This window comes from Varanus komodoensis, unplaced genomic scaffold (assembly GCF_004798865.1).
Source record: "Varanus komodoensis strain SLA01 unplaced genomic scaffold, ASM479886v1 scaffold7_3, whole genome shotgun sequence".
Lineage (NCBI taxonomy): Eukaryota > Metazoa > Chordata > Lepidosauria > Squamata > Varanidae > Varanus > Varanus komodoensis.
In genome coordinates this window covers 5,133,449-5,160,954 of record NW_025336480.1, presented here as the reverse complement: position 1 = coordinate 5,160,954, position 27,506 = coordinate 5,133,449, and the positions used below count along the sequence as shown (strand labels likewise).

At 43.6% G+C, this 27,506-nt stretch overlaps 1 protein-coding gene across 4 annotated transcripts in view; it reads right to left on the bottom strand.

The window, feature by feature from the left end:
• JAKMIP2 (janus kinase and microtubule interacting protein 2) overlaps nt 1-27,506 on the bottom strand; it is a 38,982-nt gene that overhangs the window by 5,140 nt on the left and 6,336 nt on the right. For 2 of the 4 annotated variants that reach the window (XM_044454362.1, XM_044454363.1), the window contains exons 3-18: nt 21,941-22,150; nt 20,400-20,498; nt 19,279-19,425; nt 15,839-15,979; nt 15,076-15,132; nt 13,859-13,978; nt 11,605-11,733; nt 9,979-10,062; nt 9,399-9,461; nt 8,038-8,136; nt 4,184-4,282; nt 3,333-3,386; nt 2,558-2,623; nt 1,350-1,418; nt 1,109-1,186; nt 76-279 (exon numbers count right to left, since the gene is read on the bottom strand). In XM_044454362.1, the coding sequence (XP_044310297.1) occupies nt 76-279; nt 1,109-1,186; nt 1,350-1,418; nt 2,558-2,623; nt 3,333-3,386; nt 4,184-4,282; nt 8,038-8,136; nt 9,399-9,461; nt 9,979-10,062; nt 11,605-11,733; nt 13,859-13,978; nt 15,076-15,132; nt 15,839-15,979; nt 19,279-19,425; nt 20,400-20,498; nt 21,941-22,150 (1,719 nt within the window). Of the gene's footprint in view, nt 1-75; nt 280-1,108; nt 1,187-1,349; nt 1,419-2,557; nt 2,624-3,332; nt 3,387-4,183; nt 4,283-8,037; nt 8,137-9,398; nt 9,462-9,978; nt 10,063-11,604; nt 11,734-13,858; nt 13,979-15,075; nt 15,133-15,838; nt 15,980-19,278; nt 19,426-20,399; nt 20,499-20,946; nt 20,965-21,607; nt 21,627-21,940; nt 22,151-27,506 lie in introns of all 4 variants that reach the window. The other 2 variants (XM_044454364.1, XM_044454365.1) reach the window with 2 other exon arrangements.

The following is a 27,506-nucleotide window of genomic DNA, read 5'->3' as shown; positions in this document are numbered from 1 at the left end:
AGCATCTGGACCCCTGTAAAATCAGTGGAGTTCACAATACAGTACCAAGCATTTCTTCTGCAAGTGGAATCTCACCTGATGTGCCTGCTGAAGCAATTCCATTCTCTCCTGCAGGATCTGACAATCATATTCTCGACTTTTTCTCAGCATCTGTCTTCTTAATTTTTCTACAGCAGTCCTAAGTTCTTCCTGCTGTTTCTCACTAAGCAATTCTCCAAACTTTATTACTGTTTCCTGCTGCAAAGCATTGTATAAGGTGGCTTCAAGCTCCTGGATTCTCTAAAGAATGGAAGAGAAAAACAGGTTAGAGGATATAACCTCACACAAAATGGTGTTTTTCATTCATGCATGTGTTGAAAAATTATATAGAATGGCACAGCTGGCTGCAATAGATAGATCAAAATTGAAATGGAACATCTGTAATGGTTTTATGTATCTGTTATGTAACATTCACAGTGCAATTATGTATGTATGCAGGGTTCGATCCAGATTTAAGTTGTATTTGAATCAAGAGTATTGCCCCCTTCTTGTTACAACAGTCCCCCCACCCTCGTCCTGAAAATGCCACACAGTCAGGAAACCTGCTGAATGAGAGGAGCTGAGGTGTGTGGGAGAATGGGGATCCCAAAAAGTCAAGTGGATGGCACTTCTGTGAATAGAGCATTTCCTTTTATGAAAGGTCACTTCTACTTGTTGAAGTTGCTGCCTGGATCCAACCCATAATATACATTTTCTCACTTTTTAGACATACAGTAGATGCTGACAGTCAAATGTAGCTTTCCCCCATTTTCCCTGTTTCAAAGGCAGATGGAGCTTGGCATGCACAGAGGAAAACATGCTTGCCTCTACTGAAATTCTCTGGGGTGGCCACTGGGCCTGTCTGAACTCCATCTATGTAATGGAGTTCTCATATATGCCAGAAGTCCTTAAGCTTCTCCAGGAAAAGTGTTCTACCTTCTACGAATCTAGAGCAAAATAAAATCATACTTACTTGGAGGTAAATTCACCTCCAGCCTCGACAACTTACCACCAAATGCATGATTTTAATACTGAGGTGTAGCTGAATTCTGAAATGTTGGTGTTCAGTCCAGCAATGCTTTCAACTTACCATATACGCTTGGTCAAGTGCTTGTTTCCTGAAGTCCAGTTCTTCCTCTAGATAACCTTTTATTTTACAGAACTGCTCCTACAATGAATGATGGTTTTGAAAAACAAAAATTATTCAAGAAGCTATAACAAAAGTATGCATGATGCTCGGGCACAGAAAGAAAAAAGAGCAACCCATTTATTATGATGCATGGGACAAAGATGAAAATGATAAAAGAAGCCCAGTACATGTTTCGTCTTACCATGTCGCTCTCTAGTTCCATCATCTTCTGGTGCAGAGCTGCTTCGGCTCCTTCAATCTGCTGTATCCACTAGAAGATGAATGGTGGCAACATATTATTTACAGCATCGTTCGTCCTTGTCAAAATGACACACGGTGGAAACCTTCTGAATTGCTTTCTTTCCATTTCAGATAATGCCTTTCTGCCTAAATTTGCCTATAGCCCTTTGCCATCTGTAAATGAGGGATGGGAAGGCTCGCACTTTGCCAGATGCCTCTGACGTGGAATTCGTGCTCTCTAATCCCAAATGTGTCTGTGGTTGCTCAATAGTGAAAAGGAAAGAAAGAAATCTGCACATGGTCAGAGGTACTTGATTAATATTGCTTATGTCCCAAGCACTGAAAACATCTTCTAGGCAAGCCCTGTCTTGAAAGGATTGTGCACTTCCTACAAATGCAGCACTGCAGATCTTTTCCCTGTGTAAACATTAGCATGATGTGTTTGAGACCATTTCTGTGGATAACCCAAGTCTGCCGTCGCTCACCTTTTCCCACCGAAACTGCTGAGCTGTTTTTTTGCCGTGCGGCCGCTCAGTGCTCGCCAGTGCCTCATTTAATGTATACACAGACCCAAAGCCAGGCAACAGCTCAGCTGTTCTGCATTTAAATAACAGACTGGGGGAGGCAGAATGCATCACTAGGATGCTTCATGCTGGGTTATTTCTCATCCTTTTTTCCACTCTTCTTCCAAGCTTGTGTGCATTCCTAGTAAGCACCGCTAATTAATCTGCTATTGTTCACACAGTAGGGGCTCTGAGGTCAAGCAAATCTTATAACTAGCCATTTATCTATATAATGAGATACTCTCAACTGTAATGGACTCTTACTGGAGCCACAGTGCTAAAGCGAGAGCAGTACCTTCGACACTTGGAATGTGATGAGCAAGGCAAATATGGAATGGATTGGCCTCCAGCAGAAGGACGAGGCCAGCTTGAGCGCAGGAGCCAGAGGACTGTTTCTTCTTATGCAGAATATGTTCTGCATTCTTTTTCATTTTGTTTTTGTTTTCATTCGCACCAGATAGTTACCCAGATTGCACGCTTTTCCACAGTTATAATTGTTTGTACTGTCCTGTTTTCAAATTGTGTATAACTATACACACACATTTCACATGCACACACATATCCACATTTTCAGAGTTGTTTGAAACACCAAATGCATGAAAAATACCTTTTCTGCCAGGGATAATACAGTACTAGCTTGAATTATAGCCACTTGCTCTTCATTTCTTAAATTCTGTAAATTTAAGAGATAGAAAAATGTGATTTGATTAATTTGAAAGTACTAGCAGGTTTCTAAATCTACACTAATGATCGTTAAGGGAGAATCCTACTTTGCTTTTCCATCTCCCATGATCCACTATGGGTGCCGGGATTCTAATCTATTCTCAGATATTCCATGTGCACAAGGGCTTCTCCATCCACTTCAGCAGAGGAAGCAGTATTATGTATGCAAAGGAATGTGTTTGCCAAAAGCTGCCTTCTCTTTTGAAATGAATGTGCACACTGCAGTGCTCAGAGGATTCCGGATCAGTGTCAAGAACTCTCCTATCAACAAAAATCTCATTTTTGTAAACAAACAGAATTATTTACAAGCATTTCAAGATAAAACTAAACACAGAAACAAGCACAGGCATGGGAAATAACGTTAAATTATCCTAGGTCAGAGATGCTATCCATTAATTATACTGTTGTCTCATATATTTAATCTATGAAATTTCATAAATGTTAACCCACTATGTTATTAGACATCAGGAGGTTCCTAAACCTTCTGTAGAATCAGACATCTCAGATAAATGACATTGTATTTAAAATAGATTCAGTGTGGGGCAATTATGGACAAAGTTCTTCTTCTTTGTTCTTTGAGTTAAATAGTTCTATAGTCTTACAAGTTTTCCTTGTATGCTGTATATATTATGATCGTGTCAGCTATGTATATCACTTACCCCATTGTCACCCAAGATGTCCAACTGCTTTATGAGATCTGGAATGCTTACATCCTATTGAAAAAAGAAAGATTGAATTAATAAGATAAGGATAAGCACCTGGATAAGCAACCTGGAGCAACTTAGACTTTTGGCAAAACCCGCTACTCCCAGTGCTCCCTCCACCCTGCAGCATATTTTTAAAATCACTGCCTTTTCCAGTTTGAGTAATTATTTTCTATATGGCATTGCATAGAACACTTTGCTGAAATCTGAAATCCACACAAGAAGAGCTTGCCTGGATCATGCAGTCATTCCAGTCAGTGACCTGCCATGACTAGGCATCCTGCATTGCCCGGTTTCTTTAGGGAAGGCCTTTTGCTCCTCTCCAGAGAGACTCACTGCTGAGAAGTCTCTAACACGATTTCAGCACTCAATTGAATAAGCCTGATTTTCTCAGAAGTGGGGTGCTTAAGACTAGATCACTTCCTTTGTTTACAAATGTCCTAATCAGGAGGAAACTGAGTCATCCGCAGTGCCCAACCCTTGTGCATCATAGAGGCCTTTTGGGACCCTGGAAAATAGGGTGGCACAGACTGCAGGTACAGGATCTGTGCCCACAGGAGCCATGAATGTGGGTTGGTAGGGGGCAATCAGACAGCAGAACCTGCACTTTCTTCCTCCCTTCCTCCTCACCCTCACATTTATATCTCATTTTATACCTCACTTTTTTCACTCTTGCAAAGAATTAAAGCTAGCTTACACAAACTTCTGCCTCTCCATTTTATCCTACACCTACATGAACAACAAAAGCCAGTTCTGAAGGAAGGAAAGCATGATCTCTACTTTTTGGTGAAACCATGTTAACATACCTTGACACCTTCTTTCATGCAGTAGATCTGTAGAGCACTCACACCATCAGAGAATGGGTGGATTTGCAGATTAAAAGGTGGAGACCTCCTTTCTCTTTCCTTAAGGAAAAATATAAGATTATAGAGTAATGCACATTGTCTTCTAAAAGAGTACAACACTGGTATCTATCTTTGCTTTCACTGCACATGCAATTTGTTCTTCATCCTCTAAGAAGAAATAAAAAGACAGGTTATAGTGTTTGCTTGTTGTTGTACTGGAAGTACAGGTTAATTTAGTGGATTCTGTTTCTTTCTCAGTGGAGGGAAACCTCTTTCATGGATTTATATATTTTTTCAAAATTATTTGCTAAGGGATGTAACATTTATTTCAGGGTATCCAGTTCTAAGGCATTCTGAATCCTTGCAAACTTGGAATGGTGTGATGTAGGCTACCCCATGCACTACTGCAGGTGTGCCCCCGAAACAAGAGCATCCTTGGCTGCACTAGTCTCCTGCATAGCTTTTCTGTTGGAGAGCTCAGATATGGACCACGTGGGCAGGTTGGGCAGAGACCCAAATTGCCACTCCAAACAAAGAGTGCGTATAATAACAAACAACCTTAGCTCAATGGATCATTACAAATAATAAGCGGTGGGTGCTATGATCTTCAGAGCTTGGCACCAGACAAGGTCGCCTGTCTCTCTCAACATTTGAATGTTTTGTTTTGGTTAGCCACAGGCAGCTGCTGAGCACACTGCAAAGCAAGACATCTGGTCTGCACCAAACCATTCCGTCTATTTTCTTCTCCCAGACACCTCTGGGTGCCATGATCACATTCTTAGCGCATGAAGAAAGGCTCTTCGGTTTGCAGTGCAACCTGCTGCACCTTAAAATGTTTCAGGAAGAGGAGAAGGAGCCTTGCTCTTGCCTGCCTGGTAAGATTGGAGGAGGGCTGCGGAATGACTTGAACTGAATGGGTAGGGTTTGGTAAGATTTTGTGTTGACCAGGGAAGGCTGAGGCGGGACAAGGAAGGCTGTGGTGCAACCTTGAGAAGGCTGGAGAGGGCAGCATGGCTGGGCTAGGGGTGGAAGATGAAGTGGGGGGTGTGTGGTTCTGTGATGGATGAGGGGGATGTGAGGTTGTGTATGGGCAGGGAGTGCCCTACACTGCGCACAGCAGAGAGCAAAGGTTTGGGGATGAAGCAGAAGTAGCATGTGCATTGAGGGGGAAGTGGTCCTGAAAGAAAGCGTGTGTGGTTTCTCTGTGTTTGCACTGTGAGCTACCTGGTTCTTGTCTGAGATTTGTGGAAAAGCCTGGGAAATACATTTGGTGGAATACATTAACTTTAAAGATGATTTGGTGAAAGTAATTGGCTTGGCTTCCTGTAAGATGGATGGACGCAGATTCCATCTCTGCTTTGTCCTCGGCTTCCTGAGCATGTGATTTGTTTTTCAGTCTCAAGGATTTGCATTGCTGTGGGACTGATATTTTGTAACTGGGTGGGTGAGCTTCCCCCTGGCAGCCATCTTTTGATGGTTCTGATGGCACTTTCTCAAAATTGTTGTTGTTGTTGTTAGTCGCGAAGTTGTGTCTGACCCATCACGACCCCATGGACAACACTCCTCCAGGCCTTCCTGTCCTCCACCATCTCCCAGAGTCCACCTAAGCTCACTCCAACTGCCTCAGTGACTCCATCTAGCCACCTCATTCTCTGCCGTCCCCTCCTTCTTTTGCCATCTATTGTTCCCAGCATTAGACTCTTCTCCAGGGAGTCCTTCCTTCTCATTAGGTGGCCAAAGTATTTAAGTTTCATCTTCAGGATCTGGCCTTGTAAAGAGCAGTCAGGGCTGATCTCCTCTAGGACTGACTGGTTTGATCGCCTTGCAGTCCAAGGGACTCGCAGGAGTCTCCTCCAGCACCACAATTCAAAGGCCTCAGTCCTTTTGCGCTCAGCCTTCCTTATGGTCCAGCTTTCACAGCCATACATTGCAACTGGGAAAACCATGGCCTTGACTATACACACTTTTGTTGGCAGGGTGATGTCTCTGCTTTTTAGTATGTTGTCTAGATTTGCCATAGCTTTCCTCCCCAGGAGCAAGCGTTTTTTAATTTCTTGGCTGCAGTCCCCATCTGTGATGATCTTGGAGCCCAGGAAAATAAAATCTGTCACTACCTCCATTTCTTCCCCATCTATTTGCCAGGAAGTGAGAGGACTGGATGCCATGATCTTAGTTTTCTTAATGTTGAGTTTCAAGCCAACTTTTGCACTCCCCTCCTTCACCCGCATCAAGAGGCTCTTTAGTTCCTCTTCACTTTCTGCCATGAGAGTGGTATCCTCTGCATATCTGAGGTTGTTGATATTTCTCCCAGCAATCTTAATTCCAACTAGTGGTTCATCTAGCTCCGCCTTTCTCATGATGTGCTCTGCATATAAGTTAAATAGACAGGGCGACAGTATACAGCCTTGCCGAACACCTTTCTCAATTTTGAACCAATCAGTGGTTCCGTGTCCAGTTCTCACTGTTGCTTCTTGACCCGCATATAGGTTTCTCAAGAGACAAATAAGATGGTCTGGTACTCCCATCTCTTTAAGAACTTGCCACAATTTGTTGTGATCCACATAATCAAAGGCTTTAGCGTAGTCAGTGAAGCAGAAGTAGATGTTTTTCTGGAACTCCCTAGCGTATGTTGGCAATTTGATCTCTAGTTCCTCTCCCTCTTTGAAATCCTCCCTGTACTTCTGCTAGTTCTCGGTCCACATACTGCTGGAGCCTAGCTTGAAGGATTTTGAGCATCATTTTGCTAGCATGTGAAATGAGCACAATAGTGCGGTAGTTTGAACATTCTTTGGCATTGCCCTTCTTTGGGATCAGAATGTAAACTGACCTTTTCCAATCCTGTGGCCACTGTTGAGTTTTCCAAATTTGCTGGCATATTGAGTGTAGCACTTTAACTGCATTGTCTTTTAAGATTTTGAATAGCTCAGCTGGAATACTGTCACCTCCATTATCTTTGTTGTTGCTCAGACTTCCTAAGACCCATTTGACTTCACATTCCAGGATGTCTGGCTCGAGGTCAGTGACTACCCCATTGTGGTTTTCAGGGTTATCGTGGTTATAGTTCTCAAAATATCCAGTGGAAATGACCATCAGCCCAAAGATACTGGAGATCCATTTTGCAAGACCATGGACTTTCCTTAAACTGTATTTCATTCATTGTAAGCTGATGGAAGTCGTAATATTTCTAAAGTGCTATTAAACCTGCACAGCATTTGTAATCATGAACATCTTAATTAAGATGCGGGTTAGCATGGGTTTGTAAGAAAGCTCTCATAAATACGCACTGAATTTTACCCTTCTTTATGAACCCTGACAGCTGGGAAATTAAGCAGGCAATCCATCCACTGTTAATGATTTTATGCCTGTGTTTCAAAAAAGGAAATTTACGTTGGTATTTGTGACAGACCTGGTATTTATTCTGGATTAGTTAATAGGAATATACTGCAGGACACTAAACTGGGGAACTCCTGAAATAGTAACACCAAACTTGTATGCCATATATTATTCATGGCTGAAGATGGTAAGCAAAACCTTCAATTGATTCAATTGTTTGAAAGGGGACAAAGATTGGCTGTTTCTTCCTTCTGGTTCTAGTATCATCAGTTGCACATTCTCATTCTCTCTCTCTCTCTCACACACACACAAACACACAATCTCTCTTCTTTATAAAATATTCACAGCAGCTAAAGGATTCCAAAAGGCAAACTATAAATATGAATACAAGTGTGAATATATGAATGTATAAACAAGAAGTTATTAAACCACAGCTATAGTTGACAGTGGGCTTCATTCTGGTTCTATGATATAGTTCTTACTTCAAGTTCTAGATTTCGGAATTCCAACAGCTCATTCTGATCTCTAGCATCCTGCAGCTCTTGTTGCAATCGATTGTTTTCTATTTCCAGCTTTTCTATCTGGAGAAAGAAGATGTACATGTCTAAATTGTGGAAGAGGAATATATCAGTTGTTCTCATCTAGAAGGTTGTTGCCACCAGCTACTGTCCCCCCTTCCTGCACCTCCCCTTCCTTAGCAGGAGAGAAAGGTGTCTAGCTCTCTAAACTGTGTTGTCAGCCTGAAAATGGAAAACATACCAAAGAAAACAAACATTATAAATCTGGTGTTATCATATGCTGCCTTTTAAAAGTGAAAGATATAAAAAGCAACTTGGTATAAAAAAGAAGATTTGTCTGTGCAGATTTGGGACGCAGGGGGGATTTGCTGTTCTTTGTGGTTAAGAAAGAAACTACCAAAGGATTCCTTTGAAGATTCTTTTGATGATTCCTGCAGTTTTTAAATGGCTCCATACTCTTCATGTTTTATGCTATTAATAGAGAAATGCTGTGGCTCTTAGGCAGGCCCTAGAGGACAGTAGGATTGCCTGAATCCCCAGTTCTGGGGTGTGAAAAGTGTTCCAGCCGGGGATCCATGCTTGGATCGCCCCACTCCCTGCAGCTGATCTGGAAAGAACAGCAATGGCTGCTTCTCGGAGGCTGCACAAGCAGCCTTGGAGGAGGGGTTTATTGGGAGTTATGGGGAGCAGAGAAGAGATGAGACGGGCACTGCCAAGATGTGATGTATCCTGAGAGCAGCTCAGCTTGCTTTCCTCTTCCTCCAACACCATTTGGCTGTTTTGCAGAGCAGGAGAAGCACAGAAGCTACCCTTGTCTCACACGCCTTCTGTTCTCTATTACATGCTCATAATCCTTCTGAGCTCAGAGGGTTGCAGGCATCCCTGTAGGACTGTATCTATTTATAAGAACAGGATTTTAAACAAAATATGAAGACCCTTTTGATGTCCTTCTGATGAAGTATAAAAATTAAAAAGGAGGGGAAACTATTTCTGTTCCAATGATGCGATGTTTTACATTTAATTTCAATATCTGTAAGTTTCATTGCTTCTTGTTTTCTTGAATTTTCAAATTAATGTTTTGGATCCAGCTTAAAGTAGACCCATTGAAATAAATGGGTCAAGCTGCTTAAGATCCAACACGTAATTTGAGTTTCTTACCATACAGGCCTCAGTAAAGTTTGCAGACCCATTCTTTTTGCCGATATACAAATGACTTTTGAGTTCTGTAATGAGAATCTGGCATAGACCAATGCAGCGAACTTCTGGTTTTAAACACCAAATTCTAGAAACTGATATACAATCTAGGCATTCATGTTAAGACATACCTTATCCAAAAGCTCCTGATTCCTCTTAATAAAAAGTTGTTTATCTTCTACCCAGTGGGAGTCCTATTGGATCAGACATATTTTAAAATTAAAAGAAGTGTTTCTATGAAACAGGCACAATTTTGTTCATAACACAGCATTTTGTGCACCCATTTTTAAAATATATGTATAATAAAAATGTCTTATGAAAATTGGTCTTGACAGGGTTGACATTTGGGAAATATAAAGCTGATTGTATAGTGAATAAATTCCAAGAACCAAGAAAAAAATGGATATTATTCTCACTGACTCAGTTTCTGTTTAGCTTGATATTATACTACCAAATTTGCTACCAATTTAATCTATAATTGTGTTGTACTGTAGTAAATGGGACGTCCATAGTACCAGGTGGGACAGGATGCCACATTACTGCACAGTTCATTCCAGTTTTCTCTGTATCTGTCACATACTTCACGGGTCACCTTTTGATTCACCTGTGCTACACATTTCTTTCTCATATAACAAACCATACACCTATCAACTTGTTTATGTAAGCAAATAAAATGGTTGATGACTAAAAGCAACTTTGTAATACATCTACCTGTCCTTTCTGGGCCAGTGTTTTTTCCAGATCTTCTATTTTAGCTCTGTATCTCTGAACTTCAGCTTGGAGTTGCTCCTGCGCCTGTTGAAAATAAGAGCCGCACCATCGTGAAAAGCCTTTTCAGTGCACATCAGACACCGGGATTTCAGGCTACTGGGGGTGCAATCCAGAGGAAGTGAACTAAGTGGTGCGTTTCATCCCTGATGTCATTGTTTTCTCTGCACCTCTTGTTGATGACATATGAGCACAGGAAGGTGCCGAATAGTAAGTCGGAGCATCAGTACATGCCTCACAATAGCCAATATCCATTGGCAGTGACTCGTCAGGGTTTCAGCAAGATTCTTTCCCAGCCCCCTCTCCAGAGATGCCAGGGATTGAGTCTGGAAGCTGCATGTGCCCAATGCATGTGCTCCACCACTAATACAGTCCCTTTCTACCCTACTGAATCAGCCTGAAGACACTGGAAGGGTCTGCACAGCCCTTTAAGGCTTAGGCTTCACAATCCACACAGAGCAGCTTCTTTTCCCCAGCAACCACGACAAAGAATCAGGCACGCTTTCCTCTGGAGCCACCTCCCCAAGAGTCTTCTTGCAGATTTTGGCCAGTAGCCACCCACCCGGACAAATAAATACCCACTCACAGAAAACTTATTCACCTTATTTGTTCAAATGGGTACCTGAGGGAAGGAATATCTATATCTTATATGTATATCTATATCTATCTATCATCTGTTCACACACACACACACGTAGTGCATGCTTTTGCACAAAAGGGTCCACTGATTTTTTTTAAAAGGGGGAGACACCTGGCAGCCCCTCCAAGGTACCACTGAGAGTTCTTGGAGGGGTACCATATGGATGGACACACTGTCCCCTCCAGTCTGTCTACTCCACTTTGCTGCTCTTTGGAGAGCTGAAACAGGCAAGGCAAGGAAACTGACCAGAAAGACTACACCTATCAGATAGTGGCAAGGGAGCACTTGTGAAAGACCAGCACAAGTGATAATACAGAAGTATGCACAGTTTTCAGGAACTGAAAGATAAAGATTTTTAAAAGCCAAGCAACAAGTGATCGTCATTCCAAAGTGCCAAAAGTGAGCAGCACGATTTTTGTGTTGCTCTTGCCGAGCACCTCTGTAACCTGTTCCTGAGAACCCAAACTGAAGTCCTCCTGCTGAGTTTGTACAGCACAATAATCCACTGTGGGCATGAAGAACCGTAAAACCAGCCATGGGTTCTTAGGCTGGCTTGTCAGCAAAAAATAAACCACCTCGCAGAAATGTGGGATTCAGAAGACACAACCGCGCAGCCATGGCTGGTACAAGCGAGATTTTGTCTCACCTTCCTGGAATCAGAACTGTCCCCTTGAACTCCACCCTCTATTGTTTGGAGCAGAGCAATGGGCTAAGTTAAGTCCCATTAATTTCAGTGGGTCTACTCCAAGTGTGGCTAAATGAGCATCCAACCCATTGTCAGATCTTGTTTGGCACCACATTAATTGATGAACCACAACAAAAGTCCAATTTTGTGACAGAGCTGAGCTTTTTCCAACATATGTCCATCTGTTCTTCAGTTTGAGAAATGTGTTTGGGTTATATCTACGTTGCTCTTGATGAATACCAACCTTGGCTTCTCGTTCTGCATCTATGATACCCCCTGTTTGCTCTTGCAGTAATGCATAAGCTCTCTGCAGGGCCTGATACTCCTTTGTTAACTGCCGAAATCGCAACTCCGATTCTTCAGCAGCTAAGCTCTGCAGGAGAAAGAAAGAAGGTCTCAAGCAAGCATCCATGGTAAGAATATTATAAAAAATATGGGATGCATAAAGATGGCTTTGGATTAATATGGGAAGCCACATACTGTTGTGTTTATGGTGTTTAGGAGTTCGAAAAATATTTACAGAATGTTGAATGTAAAAGAATCACTGCATCCAATAAACTATTGAGAAATTATTTCAAGACATTATCCTTTACTCGCTGGATATGTTCTAAGTTAAAAGAAGGCCATTTATGTTTAGGGATATGCATGTAACCCACAAGGAACATTGTAGCTGTGTGTGTGCCCTATTTCTTTGCAGCCAAAATGCTTTATTTTAAGAATTAAGCATTACTAGAACTTTTGGTGCAGCTGCACATAATGCTAAATGCATTCTTGAACTTTTGATTGGGATTCTCTCTAAAACAAAAATGAGCAGCAGCTGTTCTATATTGGAACTGCAGTGTGGAGGGAGGGTGTTCAACTGTTTTCCATGCCATTTTCTAGTTGGAGAAAAATGATCCCCCAAGCAGTTGTTACAGTTCCCAAATTTGCCATTTGCTACAAACCACTTTGAATGCAGCTGAAAAGAGCTAAGCTCCCTCCCACAGCAATCCCAGTCTAGATCACTGCCACCTTCATCTGCTGTTCACTCATGAAAGCAGGAGAATAGGAATTCGGAGATGCATTTAATGTCACATGTAGTTCAACCCATGTCACTTCAGCTGAACAGATTATTAATCTGGTAAGAAAGTGCTCATCATCGGGAGGTTTGGGCTGCGGAGTGATCAGTATGCTGATGACACCCAGTTCTACCTCTCATTTACATCTGCTCCAGGTGAGGCGGTGGCTGTACTGAACCGGTGACTGGCCAAGGTAATGGGCTGGATGAGGGCCAATAAACTGAGCCTCAATCCAGATAAGATGGAAGTCCTGTTGGTGGGCGGTGCAGGTCTCCAGGTAGGTGATTTTGACCCAGTTCTAGATGGGGTAGCACTCCCTCTAAAGGACAAGATCCGCAGCTTGGGGGTACTCCTTGACCCAGAGCTGTCACTGGAGTTCCAGGTAGCGGTGGTGGCAAGGAGTGATTTCCTACAACTTTGACTGATCCACCAGCTGCGTCCTTACCTGGATGAGCACTGCCTAGCAACAGTGATACATGCTCTGGTAACTTCCCGCTTGGATTACTGCAATGCGCTCTACGAGGGGCTGCCCTTGAAAACGGTCCAGATACTCCAGCTGGTACAGAACAGAGCTGCCAGGCTGCTGACGGGGACCAGCCGTTACTCTCACATAACACCAGTCCTCTATCAGCTCCACTGGCTCCCAGTTGAAGTCTGGGCCCAATTCAAGGTGCTGGTTTTAACCTATAAAGTCCTGAATGGCTTGGGGCCAGGATACCTGAAGGAGCACCTCTTCCCTTACATGCCCATATGCCCCTTAAGATCTGCGGGAGAGACTTTGCTCTGGGAGCCCTCTTTAAAGGAGGTAAAAAGAACAACTACCTGGAGCAGGGCCTTCTCTCAGGTTATGGAATGTGCTCCCTGGAGAGGTGTGCCTGGCGCCCAGTCTATATTCTTTTCGGCACCAGGTTAAAACCTTTTTATTTAATGGCTATTTTAAAAATCAATTTTATCATTAACAGTTGTTTTTTTGTTTTGGTTTTTGTTTTGGTTTTTATATAATTTTACTGTTTCTGTTTTATTGTTTTAATTCTATGTTGTGAGCTGTCCTGAGATACCAAGGCATGAGGGGATGGCATATAAAAGTTCTAAATAAGTAAATAAATAAATCATGTCTTCAAGCGCTTCTTTCCTGAAAACAAAATGTCACACCAAGGCAAAGTGGGTGGCTTGTATGGAGAAATTAACTGAAGTTTGCAGCAATTTTTCAGCTGTGATGGTCTTCAACAGAATCTGTTGATAGCACTGTATTCTGATAAAAAGACACAAGAAGTGCTCAATTGCACATTGCTTTTTCCCTTTCCATGAAGACTTATTAAATCAGTGGGTTTTGCATGCCCTAACATTATGAATTCTTTTAAAACTCTGGAGCTGTGGCTGAATGGAATCTAAAATACCACCACCTGCAAACAAGTCCCTCCTGGTAGCAAAAGATCTTACTTCATCCAAGTCTTCATCTGGGGTTGCTGGTGTTCTGTCTGTCCTGAATGAAGCCATCGATGAGGTTTCAGAGTCCATGGAATCATCATCCCCCCCATAAACTGTGTCCAGTACATGCCTCTAAAGAAAGGAGAAAACTCACATGAAGAAGTGCTTCCATCTCATACCCTCGCCATAGGCCATAGTCAGTGGTGCATACAAGGCCATTATGATACAGCTTGGGGCACATGGTATATATGCAGTCCGGTTCACTGGCTGTGCATTGCCCATGTTCTCAGGTGCAGCTGAGTCATAGAACCTAGACAGCAAACCAGGGTTGGATCATCTTTAGTTTTAGGGGTACAATGCAAACTGGCAATTCCTTCTGCCAGTTCTCACTCTCTTTGTGCAGTGCTAGTCAGGATACAGATGCAACATCATGGGCGGTGCAAGGAGACTAAATTCTGCTGTCAGTGCACAAGAGAGCACAGTGGCATTCTAACACTTCAGTGGGAGGAGAACAGCAGAGGAAAGGCATGAACGCAGTAGCCTTATGTGGCCATTTCTGTTACATACGCTTAGACTTGGTCACCAGCTTTTCTGGAAGCAACTGTAGGAACAGTGCTATGGTAACTGCTACCTTATGGAGCCTACCATGTAAATTCATTTTGAACAGCGTAGTGTCTCCAAACTCCTTAAGCGAATTAGAAACATCTACGAGCAAATATGAGTCATGCTTTAAAACGACAGAGCTGCTTAATCAGTAGGTTTGGATATCAAAGTACTGATTTCAGCGCACGCCACTTGCCAAAGTGAGTCAGTCGTGTAGACAGATTGATCAATGAGAACGCAACACTTGAATGCTGTGTTCTTATGCCCACATAAAAGATGTTCCAGAAGTTTGGAATGCATGGGCTGTTGATGGGAACCTTTGGGCTGACAGATGGGGTAGAAGTATAGCAAGTAAAATGCATGGTCAACTATTATGAGTTTTGCCATTCCAGTCCTGGCCGATGGGAACTCCAGAACCAGATCAAGCTTGGGAAGCAGAGCCTCTGCTATTTGGCTTTGCTGTTCTTCGCTCCACATACCCGCAGCCAATGGCTGCGTGCTGGGTTACTGCCATCTGTGCTAACCTACAATCATTACACCATTTCAGCAACACCTAGAAACTTTTCCACTGAAATTATTGGACTGCAGGCATTTTAGCATTGAAAATGCTTGCATACTTCACTTACCTTAATTAGCTTTGAACTTCTTTTATGCTTCCTCCGCCGAATAAGCTTCTCCCTGTCCTGTAAAAGAAGATCAAGAAACAGTTAGAACCTAATAAAGCATCATTTTCAAAGATCAACATGGACCATAAGCATCTAAATTCTTCTCAATTTTCAGCAGAAATAAGACCAAGTACCTACTCTCTATTGTTTACTTTGGCTGGATGGAAATATTTATTTCAAATATTTCTACCCTACTATGCTGTCTTTGGTGTTCAAGGTGGCCGTGACTGATTTTAAAAAAAAGTGTCTATTTATTAGTGATTTTGATGGTTATTTCAGTATTTTCCTGGCACTTCATGAAAGACAGCCTGCATCTGTTCCTTAGGATGAGTGGGAAAAGAAAGTATGGGCAAGCAGAAGTTAACATCATTTACATTTTGTTGAGTTACTGTTGGGTATCGGGAGAACTAGGAACTTGTTCCAAAGTCTTCCAAAATATAAACATTTTTGAGGAGGGGGCTGACGGAAGCCAAGGAGGTGAGTTGTGGGAGCCAGGCTTTCCAGCCTCATAAGCTCACCTACATGTGTCCTTCCAAGCCCAGCTCCACTGCATTCCACCACTGGGAAGACAACATTCCAAGAGTTTCCAGATGTCAAGAAAAGAAGAAATGTTTAGGATCAGGGACTGGGTGCATTCCCTTAATTAGAGATAATCTTGCTGTTCTAACAATGAAGGTTTTCATGATCTCCCCCGTTGCTTTTAGCTCCTAAACCTATGACCTACCCGGGTCAGCTCATCAATAATGTTCTGTTGTTCTATAACCTGGAGCTTCAAGAATTCCGTTTCTTGCTCTTCATTAGCTTGGTCCAGGTCATTGAGAGATTTCAATTTTTTCAGAGGAGGATGAGACGTCATTTTTTCTTTCTGTTGCATAAGAACAACATCATCCTCATCAGCATTAGCATCAACATCAGTCCCATCATCAAACCATCACAACGATGCCGCTTTCAAAAAGAAATAGCTTTAGTTTGCTTTATAGGACCCTGATAGTCATGTGTTGGCCAGATAGTCATAGTTTATTGGACCCAGATAGTCATGTGTATTTGTAATTGTTTGTTTGTTTGTTTATTTCCCTTCAGCCTTAAGGGTCAATCAATGTGTCTTAAAAGGTAGGCAAAATCACTTAGCTTTCTGGAGCTGAAAATCCAGAATTGTCATATAGATGCTGCATACTCTGATACAGCCTGCAATCCCATACACATTTCTTAGGAGGCAAACACCACTGAACTCGGTATTCCTTTATTTATTTAATATTTTGCCTTCCCCTCCCCTTGCCAGGAAGTCAAGATGACTTACAGAATCCTCTTCTTCTCAACTTTATCCTCACAACAACCCTGCAAAGTAGGTGAGGCTGAGGGTCAGTGACTCATGAGGAAGCCCACAATGAGCTTCATGGCTGAGTGGGGAATGGAGCTCAGATCTCCCAGGTTTCAGTCCAGTGCTTTAACCTCTCTGACAACGACATCTCAGCAGCTCTCTTGTTACTGTTCAGCAATTCTTGTATGCAGACTTACCTCTGAGTAAAAAATGCCTAGGATTTAACCGTTTCTCTGTCATACAGAAAATGTATTAATGTTAAAGCAGATTACTTTTGTAACTTTAATCCCTGGAGAATTAGATTTCCAGTTCAGCATGAAGTAATGAAAATTAATCCTAACCCATCCGTTGGAGACTAAGCTTAACTGAATACATCTTTCAGTACATGCTTAAATTGTTACGGTTCCTTTCAAAAGAAAAGAATGTGATGGAGAGCAAGAGAAAAATGACAAGGGGAAAATCTGCATGAATCATCTCCTGTTCTTGACAATAGTGGCCCCTGTCAGTTGCTTGATGCACAGTGGGCTGTTTGCACAACACAACAGTGTGTGGCGGGTCTTTACCCTGTAATGTGTGTGGTATATATGTCCCTACATTTGGAATATGCAGCCATGCTGGGGGTCATCATGCCATGTGAACCCAAGAGTATGGGCTATGCAGGGGTCAAGCAACCCTTGCCTAGCCCATAATCTGCTACAAGGCTATGAGGGTTGGCATGACATAGTCACCCCAAAGCCGGGGCTGCATCTTCAACCTGGCACCTATGGGTGCCTCAGCTCACCCAACCTCAGTCACTGTCTGCATTCACACATCACACTAAATCATAGTGTAGCCCAAGCATGCAGGAGCCGCAGCAAGCCTCGGGGTCATCTCCTCCTTTTCCTCCTCTTTTTGCTTGAGAGGCAAAGGCTTGAGGTGGCATTTTCTTGCTGTTCCCTGAATCTCAGTTTGTTGTGTCACCCAGAATAGGGATTATATTTTACCCCTAATGTTTAGTTTAAACAAGCCAGCTTCATCACCCATAGAAGGAACTGGTCAGTTTCTGTTTCAAATCCGATCAGAATTTGGGATGAACCAAAATCCTGGGTCCAGATCACACAAACTGAGATTCATAGAAACTGAACTGAGTCACCACAGCTGATTTCCACACTCAGCCTCTCCTCAAACCGTGCTTTATGTCATCGCTGTTGTTAATCAGATTTATACCCCGCCACCTTTCTCCCTCTTTTAAGGAGCCCGTGGTGGCTTATGTGGTCCTCCTCTTCTCTGTTTTATCCTCACAATAGTCCTGTGAAGTACGCATAGGTTAGCCTGAGTGTCAGCAGCCAAGTCACCCCATGAACTTCATGGCGGAGTAGGAAACAGAACCCAACGCCTCGCCCAACCCGCCAGCCACTGCACAGGACTGCACCTCAGTGGTTCAGCACGATGTGTGAATGCAGTCGATGAAAAACTGGGAGGGGGAACAGGAGAAGCATATTCCATTAAGCACGGAGGCAGTTCTTCTAAGGGCATGTTTACCGTTCCCTACCCGCGGCGCGGTGTGGGACTAGTTCTAGGGACAGAGCCTCGCTACCACTCCTCAGAGGAAATCACGGTGCATGTTCGACGTTCATGTGCAGAAATAGAAGAACGATGTAGGAGCAGACCGGGAGAATCAGGTGTACATTTGCAACTTCGCATGCAACTTGGAAATTACAAAGTCTACCGGCATTTGAATTAGCTCTAGGAATTAGTGGGATGTAGGCAAGATTATTATGAATGGGACTCAAAAAGCCTCCAAGAAGAATGGTCTGAAAGCAACTGATAACTGCAAATTTACTGGCACTAAGTGGATCTGTGTTTGGCCAGTGCCTCGAGGGACTGCATGGAAGCTTTATATATGCAAAGAAAAAAGGCAAGTTAGAAATAGATTAAATAAATATATCACTGCAGGAAGTTAGATTTGCAGGTCTGGTTTTCCAGACTTACATTGCAATATTCTGCATGTCTACCCAGAAGTATGTCCTACTGGGTCCAATAAGATTTATTCCTAACTGAGGGTTTAGGAGATTGCAGGCTCAGACATTATGGCCAGGAAAGTGTGAATATATTAGAATGCCCATATATTACAGTTGTTTGGTGTACAAATGGCACATGGTGATATTTTCCAGCTATAATCAGTTCTTGGACAGTTGAAGGCCAGCATCTGATTTTAAATGCTTGATATTTCCCGTTTCAGTTCCTTGAATCTTTGCATCCAGTGTTGAAAGAGGAAAATCTTTAATCCAACAAAACAGGATCTGCCTATTATGATGGGCAGAGTGATCGTATAGCTCCTGGACAGCATCTAGAAGGCCAGAAGAGTGTTTGGATTCCCAGCTCTGGGATCATGAAAAAAGCTTCTACATTAGAGTCTGTACTTGGATCCCCTAAGCCTATAGCTGGGAACCACAGCTGGGAAGAACCATACTGGCTGCACCTCCAAGATTGGAAGGGTGACCTCAGAGAAGGCGTTTGGGAGGCATTCTAGGAGCAGGGAGGGGAACAGAAAAGCGCCAGCGAGATATGGCATCTCCTGGAGGTGCCTCAGCCTCCTCACCTTCCCCAAAGCTGAAACTGATCACTTGGCTGCTTTGCACAGAGCCGAAGATCCTATGTCCTCCTGCCAGGCATACATTGTCTGTAATCCCCTAAACTGGGAGGCTCACAACATCCCTACCGGATTGGACCCTAAATGTATGCCCCAAATTCAGTGAAATAAGTATAATGGAGAAAAACTTGCTGCTACAAGTTATATTTACTTACATAAATAAGTAAGTAATATTTATACTTAAGTAGAACTCTTCCAAACATTCAGTACACACCATTTCTAAATTTTCCTTAGCGATTGCTTTGAGTTTCTCCTCCATGCGCTGCAATGACTGCATAAGTTCATCATTTCTCTTGGAGAGGCACTTATTTCTTTCCAGGAGAGGCTTGCATTGTTTCTCTGCTTCCCGGACACGTTTCAACTGTAACAATAATAATCCACAATTAATACTTTATAAACTTTTATGTGTGTGTGTTCATTTCTTCACTTTTTCTGTGCTGTCATTTAATGTTCAAAGAACTTGCTAGCATTATATTGGAAACTGATAATCATATTGTGGGCAGAATCGTTCTGCACCCCGGTATAAATACTCGCGTCACCTGAATATGAGGTATAACAAGAGAAGTCCATCTTATAGTTCATTCTTGCTTCTGGGGAGAAGGAATGTCATGACTCAGTACTCAGAGTTCTTCCAAGGGGAAAATAATCCCTGCGCACGTCCGTTTTGCCAGCATCCTGGGTGACAGACTTTTCCCACCTGTTTCAGGGAGTATGTGTGTAGCTGTGTTCCTTTTTCTTCCCTCTTTCCTATCCAAGAGGTTTGGCACTGGGGTTAAAAGTGTTGCTCTTCTTCCCTTCTAGCAATGACCAGGGTGGGGACATGTAAATCATGCACCAGAGTAATTTCTTAATTAGCAGAGGAGTGTGGGGAAGAGTATACAGCAAGGGAAGGGGTCAAAATAAGGAAAGGAAATGGGATAAAGCAGAATGGCTGTGCCTCCACTAGCCACTACTTTCCAAACATAAACAGTAGCTAATGTTTAACAATGAAGCCAGTATAGTAGACCAGTGACTAAGGGTGAGGAAATGCATGTTCAGTTCATTAAAATAAGCTTAAAATACAGTGCAAAGTGGACCTTTCCCAGGTTTAGTTCAGACAGTTCTCATCATCCGAATGTGGCAGAAAAGCTTCCACTACCCATATTTGACTTGAAAGGGCCAGTAATACTAAGATGTGAATGAGCTCATATCTTTGTCATATTTTTATTCAATTACTTTTTGTAAGCTGTCCTGGAGGCTTACTGAAGAGTAGCATTAAAATGTTTCAGAGGAATGCCAATGAAATAGCCGCATCCCCCCTGAGTCCCCCCATTCGGACATGTTTCATGCACGCACCAGTTCATTCCGCTCGTCTACGAGGAGTGTGTTCCTGTCTTCCAGCTTCCGTATAGTGGCATTCAGCTCTGCCATTCTCTTCTGGTTTCTGCGCAAGTCCTATAAAGAAGTTTTGCAAATCATTTGATACAAGAGCTGCTTCCAGGCAGAAAACCCTCGGGATCCTGCTGCCCAGAGTTCTGGCTAAAGTGTCTTTTTATATGTTATAACCATGTCAGGAGAGCCCCTCTTCTATGGATTCATACCCACAGATCTAGAAACATGTGGGAGTGCCAACAGCATGACTCGCTGGCTCAAACGTATTGCTCGTTATCCTGGCCACCAGCAGGATATCCTGGCCTGGCCCACTTGGCCACGGTTCTTAAATATGATAGCCAAGGCAGTTTTAGGGCTGGAGGGCTGAATATATCAACTGGAGCCCCAAAGGTTTGGGAGGCCACCTGCCCCACCACTGTGCTACCCACGAGCACTTGTTGAAATAAAGCTACAGGGCCCTGAAGGTCCCTGCAACATCTGATTCCTCCCGATTTGATGGCTCTTCGCCCACACGTGCATCCAAATCTTTCTGCATCTTTCCTGAAAGCAAATGCCTCCCCTTCTCCTGCCAATCATCCCTTTTTATAAATAGAGGTGCCCTAGGAGGCAGGGTCCTTTAAGGTGCACGCGCATGCACACAAGCCTGCAGAGCACATGTAAATTGGTATGTGCCCGTGTCTTCTGCCCGTGGGCTTGAGCCCTGGATCTTTTCAGTAGTCATCACTGCTCTTTCCATGCTGTGGAAAGCACCCATGGAAGAGTGGCTTCCATGGCACAATCCTGAAAGACCAGGATAATTACCAGTTGGCTTGCTTACAGGGAAGTTCCAGGGGACAACTCATGGATCCCAAGGAATCCCCCACCCACATAGTTGTGCCCTTCCCCTTTAATAGTACGGAGTGCTTGTATTATCTCACATAAATGAAACAAGATCTTAAAACCACAACAGAATTGTTGGGTTCTGATTCAACCATGGACTTGCTCAGTGGCCTGAAGAGAAACGACTTGCCCCCGGGCTACACTCTCATAGCCCTGATCTGTAACATGGAAATAATAACATGGTCCTTACAGAACTGCTGTAGAGATTTTTGAGAGAATCTGTACGGAATGCTCTGAACTCTCTAAGGCAGCATTTCCCGGCCCGGTGCCCTCTGAAAGGGCTGGACTACAACTTCCATAATCCCCATTGGTCTGAGGAGTATAGGAGTTCAAGTCCAACTCTTCCAGATGGAATTAGGTAGGCGATGCCTGCTGAAAGAGCTACATAAATGCTAAGCATCATTGATCTATCATCATCATCATCATCTTGTTCTTAATCAGGTTAAGTGTCGCACTTGTAAGCACTGAAATGTAGCCTCATGACTACCACAAGAGGGCACATTTCATACACCACAAAGAGGAGTTTTCCTCACAGGGAGCAGGGAAATGATGCAATAAGTGGGTTAAGCAGATTCAGTGGGCGCTGCAATGTTTCTGTTTGTGATGAAATACAGAGTACATCTTACAGGACTGCTGCAGTGCTCGGAGCCATCTCCTGCTCTGCCCGGGATCTCTCTTTTGGGACTGCTCATGTTACATTCTGCCTCCTTCACTAAGAAGAGCTGTTCGTCTAAAGCCTCCTTCTGCAGCTGAAGCTTCTGGACATATCCAGTCAGGGTCTCCAGTTCTTTCTCCAAGGAAAAGATGGTTCTGTCTTTCGCTTTGATCTCGTCCATCTGAATGGAGACATGCAGGGACACTGTTACTGCACAAGCACAACCATTGATCGATGCAGCTGATGCACTTGACAAGAGAACGGCCCCCATCGGCTTCACAAAATACAGATGCACAACATCCTCCTTTGCATTCTGAGAATAAGTTGCATACATTCAAACATAGCCTTGTATCAACCTAATCAACTGTTTTCCTCCTCGCTGTTCTTCTCTGGTTGCGAAACTCCACTTGCATTCAGAAAAAGTTAGAGCTCACATATTTCTGAATACACCCGAAAAGCTAAAGCTAACAGAAAAAAATGTGGTGACTCTCCCATCTCTACAAGCCACACCTGAAGAGAGGTGGGTGAAAAAGGATGCCACTCTCAGATGGACACATATATATGAATTTTTGCACTGCCTTTACCACAACTTACACGTTGTTGATAGATTTACTTTTGCATAATGTGCAGCACAGTCCTGTGGCTGCTAGACAGATTCTAGAATGATGGGCATGGGATTTCTCAGAGACCCGGCTACCATACCAGGAATTTGCTGCACCCTCGTAGCTGGGCCTCCTTGCTCTGAGTGCCCCTCCCCTCTCACGGCTGGTTTACAGGAAGGAGGAGACAGGCAGTGCTGAGATGCGTCCTGGTGGTGCCTCAGACTCCTTTTCTGAAGCACCTTGGCTGGAGAGCTGCAATTGGCTGCAGATGCCTTTCAGAGCAGGAGGAATGCAGAGGCCACCTTCCATCCCATGCTTCTCCCCCCTCCATAGGATGCCCGTAATCCTCCAAGTTCTGCGGGTTGCAGGCATTCCTGCTGAATCACACTCATCTGGTTTGCTTCCTCTCTTCTCCTTTTATTTATTTTTTTCCCATTGTTTTTGAAATTCATCATAAAAATAAATTTTAAGAGATGATGGAAGCAAAAGAGCCAAGGACAACTTTTATTTAGTGAGTATAAGGAGTTGCTCCTGCCTTCTCATTAAACCAAAGGATTATTTACATACATTTCAGTCTGTAGCAGCTTTGTGGTAGAGCCAACCCCAAGCAAAATACTTACGGCCTCTTACTGACACTGTCCTGCATGGCTTGTCCTGACTCGGCCCCCATTCTGACATTTTCCCCACGTGGTGTGACTTGCAGTATTTAATTACATTGAACACTCTGCCAAAGCCACCTCATCCTGGCCTGACCTGCCATGCAACCACCGGGTGAAAAAAATCGCTGAGCTGGAGCTAACCATGAGCTGATGCAGACACTTCAAAGCCGACACCCACCAGGCGGGAGTCCTTTCCATGCAGCTATAGGGAAGAAATACTGTCTGATCGCATTGGCAGGTGACGCTCACCAGGAGCAAATCACAGGAACAGTGGTGGTAGAAGCAGACCACTGCCTTGACATGAATCACTACCAGGAAGCGGCAGTATCACGCCGCATGTTTGTCCCGGATCAGGCAATTTTTAACAGAACACAGAACCGTGTCGACCTTTAATGAGGACCAAGAAGTAGTCTTTGGTTCAGTCAGACTGGCTCTTATGGACTAGGGCCAGGTTCAGTAGCCAGAGAGCTTTGCCTATTGGGTGGTACAGAAATGAGACAAAACAAACTGAATGGATGGATGGATGGATGGATGGGTGGGTGGGTGGGTGGTGGGTGGGTGGATGGATTTGACTACCATCCCAGCTACGTGGGAATTTTCAGTCAACAAATAGGTCTTACAGGGAAGGGAAAATACCTAGGGGACCAGCATAGCCACTGTCTTATGGCTGTGAATACTGTATGCTTGACAACCAGACCCCACCTGGTGCTTGTACCACTATGCAGTGACAGCACAAGTTTCACCCCCCGATATTCTTCTTGCCATGCAGCTGTGTAAGGCTGGGGCTGTTGTCCATAAAAGGACGGCAAGGCTAGTGGCGGTGCTGGCGTTGAACCTGACCTGCGAGATACAGCGCTTTTTGTGTGCAGTCAGCAGATGCTTAGCAGCTTTTTCATTTTGCCAAGTAAAAGAAAAAAATGGCTTATGTAAGAAGCAAATTCAATACATTATCTCCAAAGCTGACGTATGGCTAACACATATGTCAGATGTTTTGGGCATCAACCCCAATCAGCCCCAGCCATCAGGGCCAGCAATCAGGAATCCCGGGGGTGCTAGTCCAAGCATCTGAATAATACCAGGTTGGAGAAGGCTGGGCTAGCGTCTATCAACACAAGTCAATTTGTTCCAGCTAAGGGAGAAAAGATGCATTACAAAGACACAATGCTCTCCCACAAATATAGCAGCTCTACAATGCATTATCCCATCCCTCTCTGTAATGAGATCCATATGCTATGCTATGCTATGCTATGCTATGCTATGCTATGCTATGCTATGCTATGCTATGATAGTCGCAAAGTCGTGTCCGACCCATCATGACCCCATGGACAAAATTCCTCCAGGTCTTCCTGCCCTCCACCATCCCCCAGAGTCAACTTAGGCTCACGCTGACTGCCTCAGTGACTCCATCCAGCCACCTCATCCTCTGCCGTCCCCTCCTTCTTTTGCCATCTATTGTTCCCAGCATTGTTCCCAGTCCTTCCCAGAAGGACTCTTCTCCAGGGAGTCCTTCCTTCTCATCAGGTGGCCAAAGTATTTGAGTTTCATCTTCAGGATCTGGCCTTCTGAAGAGCAGTCAGGGTTGATCTCCTCTAGGACTGACCGGTTTGATCGCCTTGCAGTCCAAGGGACTTGCAGGAGTCTCCTCCAGCACCACAATTCAAAGGCCTCAGTCCTTCAGTGCTCAGCCTTCCTTATGGTCCAGCTTTCATAGCCATACATTGCAACTGTGAAAACCATAGCCTTGACTATACATACTTTTGTTGGCGAGGTGATGTCTCTGTTTTTTAGTATGTTGTCTAGATTTTCCATAGCTTTCCTCCCAAGGAACAAGCGCCTTTTAATTTCTTGGCTGCAGTCCCTGTCTGCGGTGATCTTGGAGCCCAGGAAAATAAAATCTGTCACTACCTCCATTTCTTCCCCATCTATTTGCCAGGAAGTGATAGGACCAGATGCCATGATCTTAGTTTTCTTGGTGTTGAGTTTCAAGCCAACTTTTGCACTCTCCTCCTTCACCTGCATCAAGAGACTCTTTAGTTCCTCTTCACTTTCTGCCATTAGAGTGGTATCATCTGCATATCTGAGGTTATTGATGTTTCTCCCAGCAATCTTAATTCCAATTTTTGATTCATATAGCCCCACCTTTCTCATGATGTGCTCTGTATGTAAGGCAGGGCAACAGTATACAGCCTGACTGAACTCCTTTCCCAATTTTGAACCAATCAGTGGTTTCGTGTCCAGTTCCCACTGTTGCTTCTTGACCCACATATAGGTTTCTCAAGAGACCAATCAGATGGTCTGGTACTCCCATCTCTTTAAGAACTTGCCACAATTTGTTGTGATCCACACAATCAAAGGCTTTAGCATAGTCAATGAAGCAGAAGTAGATGTTTTTCTGGAACTCCCTAGCTTTCTCCATGATCCAGCGTATGTTGGCAATTTGATCTCTAGTTCCTCTGCCTCTTCGAAATCCTACCTGTACTTCTGGTAGTTCTTGGTCCACATACTGCTGGAGCCTATCTTGTAGGATTTTGAGCATATATTTGCTAGCATGTGAAATGAGTACAATTGTTTGGTGGTTTGAACATTCTTTGGCATTGCCCTTCTTTGGAATTGGAATGTAAACTGACCTTTTCCAATCCTGTGGCCACTGTTGAGTTTTCCAAATTTGCTGGCATATTGAGTGTAGCACTTTAACTGCATTGTCTTTTAGGATTTAGAATAGCTCAGCTGGAATGCTGTCACCTCCACTAGCTTTGTTGTTGCTCAGACTTCCTAAGGCCCATTTGACTTCACATTCCAGGATGTCTGGCTTGAGGTCAGCGACCACCCATCATGGTTATCAGGGACATTAAGATCTTTCTTGTATAGTTCTTCTGTGTAATCTTGCCACAGTGGTTTTAGTTTTTACCTCTTGTACAATGTTGCGAACCTCCATCCATAGTTCTTCAGGCACTCTGTCTATCAGATCTAATTCCTTAAATCTATTTGTCACCTCTACTGTATATTCATCAGGGATATGATTTAGGTCATACCTGAGTGGCCTAGTGCTTTTTCCTACTTTCTTCAATTTAAGCCTAAATTTTCCAACAAGAAGCTCATGATCCTGGTTTTGTTTTTACTGACTGTATAGAGCTTCTCCATCTTTGGCTGCAGAGCACATAGTCAATCTGATTTCTGTGTTGACCTTCTGGTGATGTCCACATGTAGAGTCATCTCTTTAGTTGTTGGAAAAGAGTGTTTGCTATGACCAGCGTATTCTTTTGACAACATTCTGCCAGCTTTTGCCATCCTTCATTTTGTACTCCAAGGCCAAACTTGCCTGTTATTCTGGTTAACTTTTGGCTTCCTACTTTAGCATTCCAATTCCCCATGATGATAAGGACATCATTTTTTGGTGTTATTTTTAGAAGGTGTTGTAGGCCTTATTAGAACTGGTCAACTTCAGCCTCTTCAGCATCAGTGGTTGGGGCATAGACTTGGACTATTGTGATGCTGAATGGTTTACCTTGGATTTAAACTGAGATCATTCTGTCATTTTGGAGATTGTATCCCAGTACTGCTTTTCCCACTCTTTTATTGACTATGAAGGCTACTCCATTTCTTCTGAGGGAATCTTGCCCGCAGTAGTATATCTGATGGTCATCTGAATTAAATTCACCCATTCCTGTCCATTTTAGTTCACTGATTCCTAAGATGTCGATGTTCAGTCTTGTCATCTCTTGTTTGACCACATCCAGCTTGCCTTGATTCATGGATCTTACATTCCAGGTTCCTATGGAGTATAGATCTTTACAGCATCGGACTCTTCTTTCACCACCAGATACATCTGCAACTGAGCGTCCTTTTGGCTTTGACCCAGTTGCTTCCTTCTTTCTGGCGCTACTAGTACTAGCCCGCTGCTCTTCCCCAGTTGGATACTGGAAACCTTCCGACCTGAGGGGCTCATCTTCCGGCGTCATATCTTTTTGCCTTTTGGTACTGTCCGTGGGGTTTTCATGGCAAGGATACTGGAGTGGGTTGCCATTTCCTTCTCCAGTGGACCACGTTTTCTCAGAGCTGTCCATCTTGGGTGGCCCTGCACAGCATAGCTCATAGCTTCGTTGCACTGCACAAGCCCCTTCGCCACGACAAGGCAGTGACCCATGAAGGAGTGGATCCCCATCAGGGAATCGAACCCCGGTCTCCCGCATGACAGACAGGGATACTTACCACTACACCACAATGAGATCCATAGCACTGCTTATTCTCCCTCCTCATATCATTACATTGTGGGTTT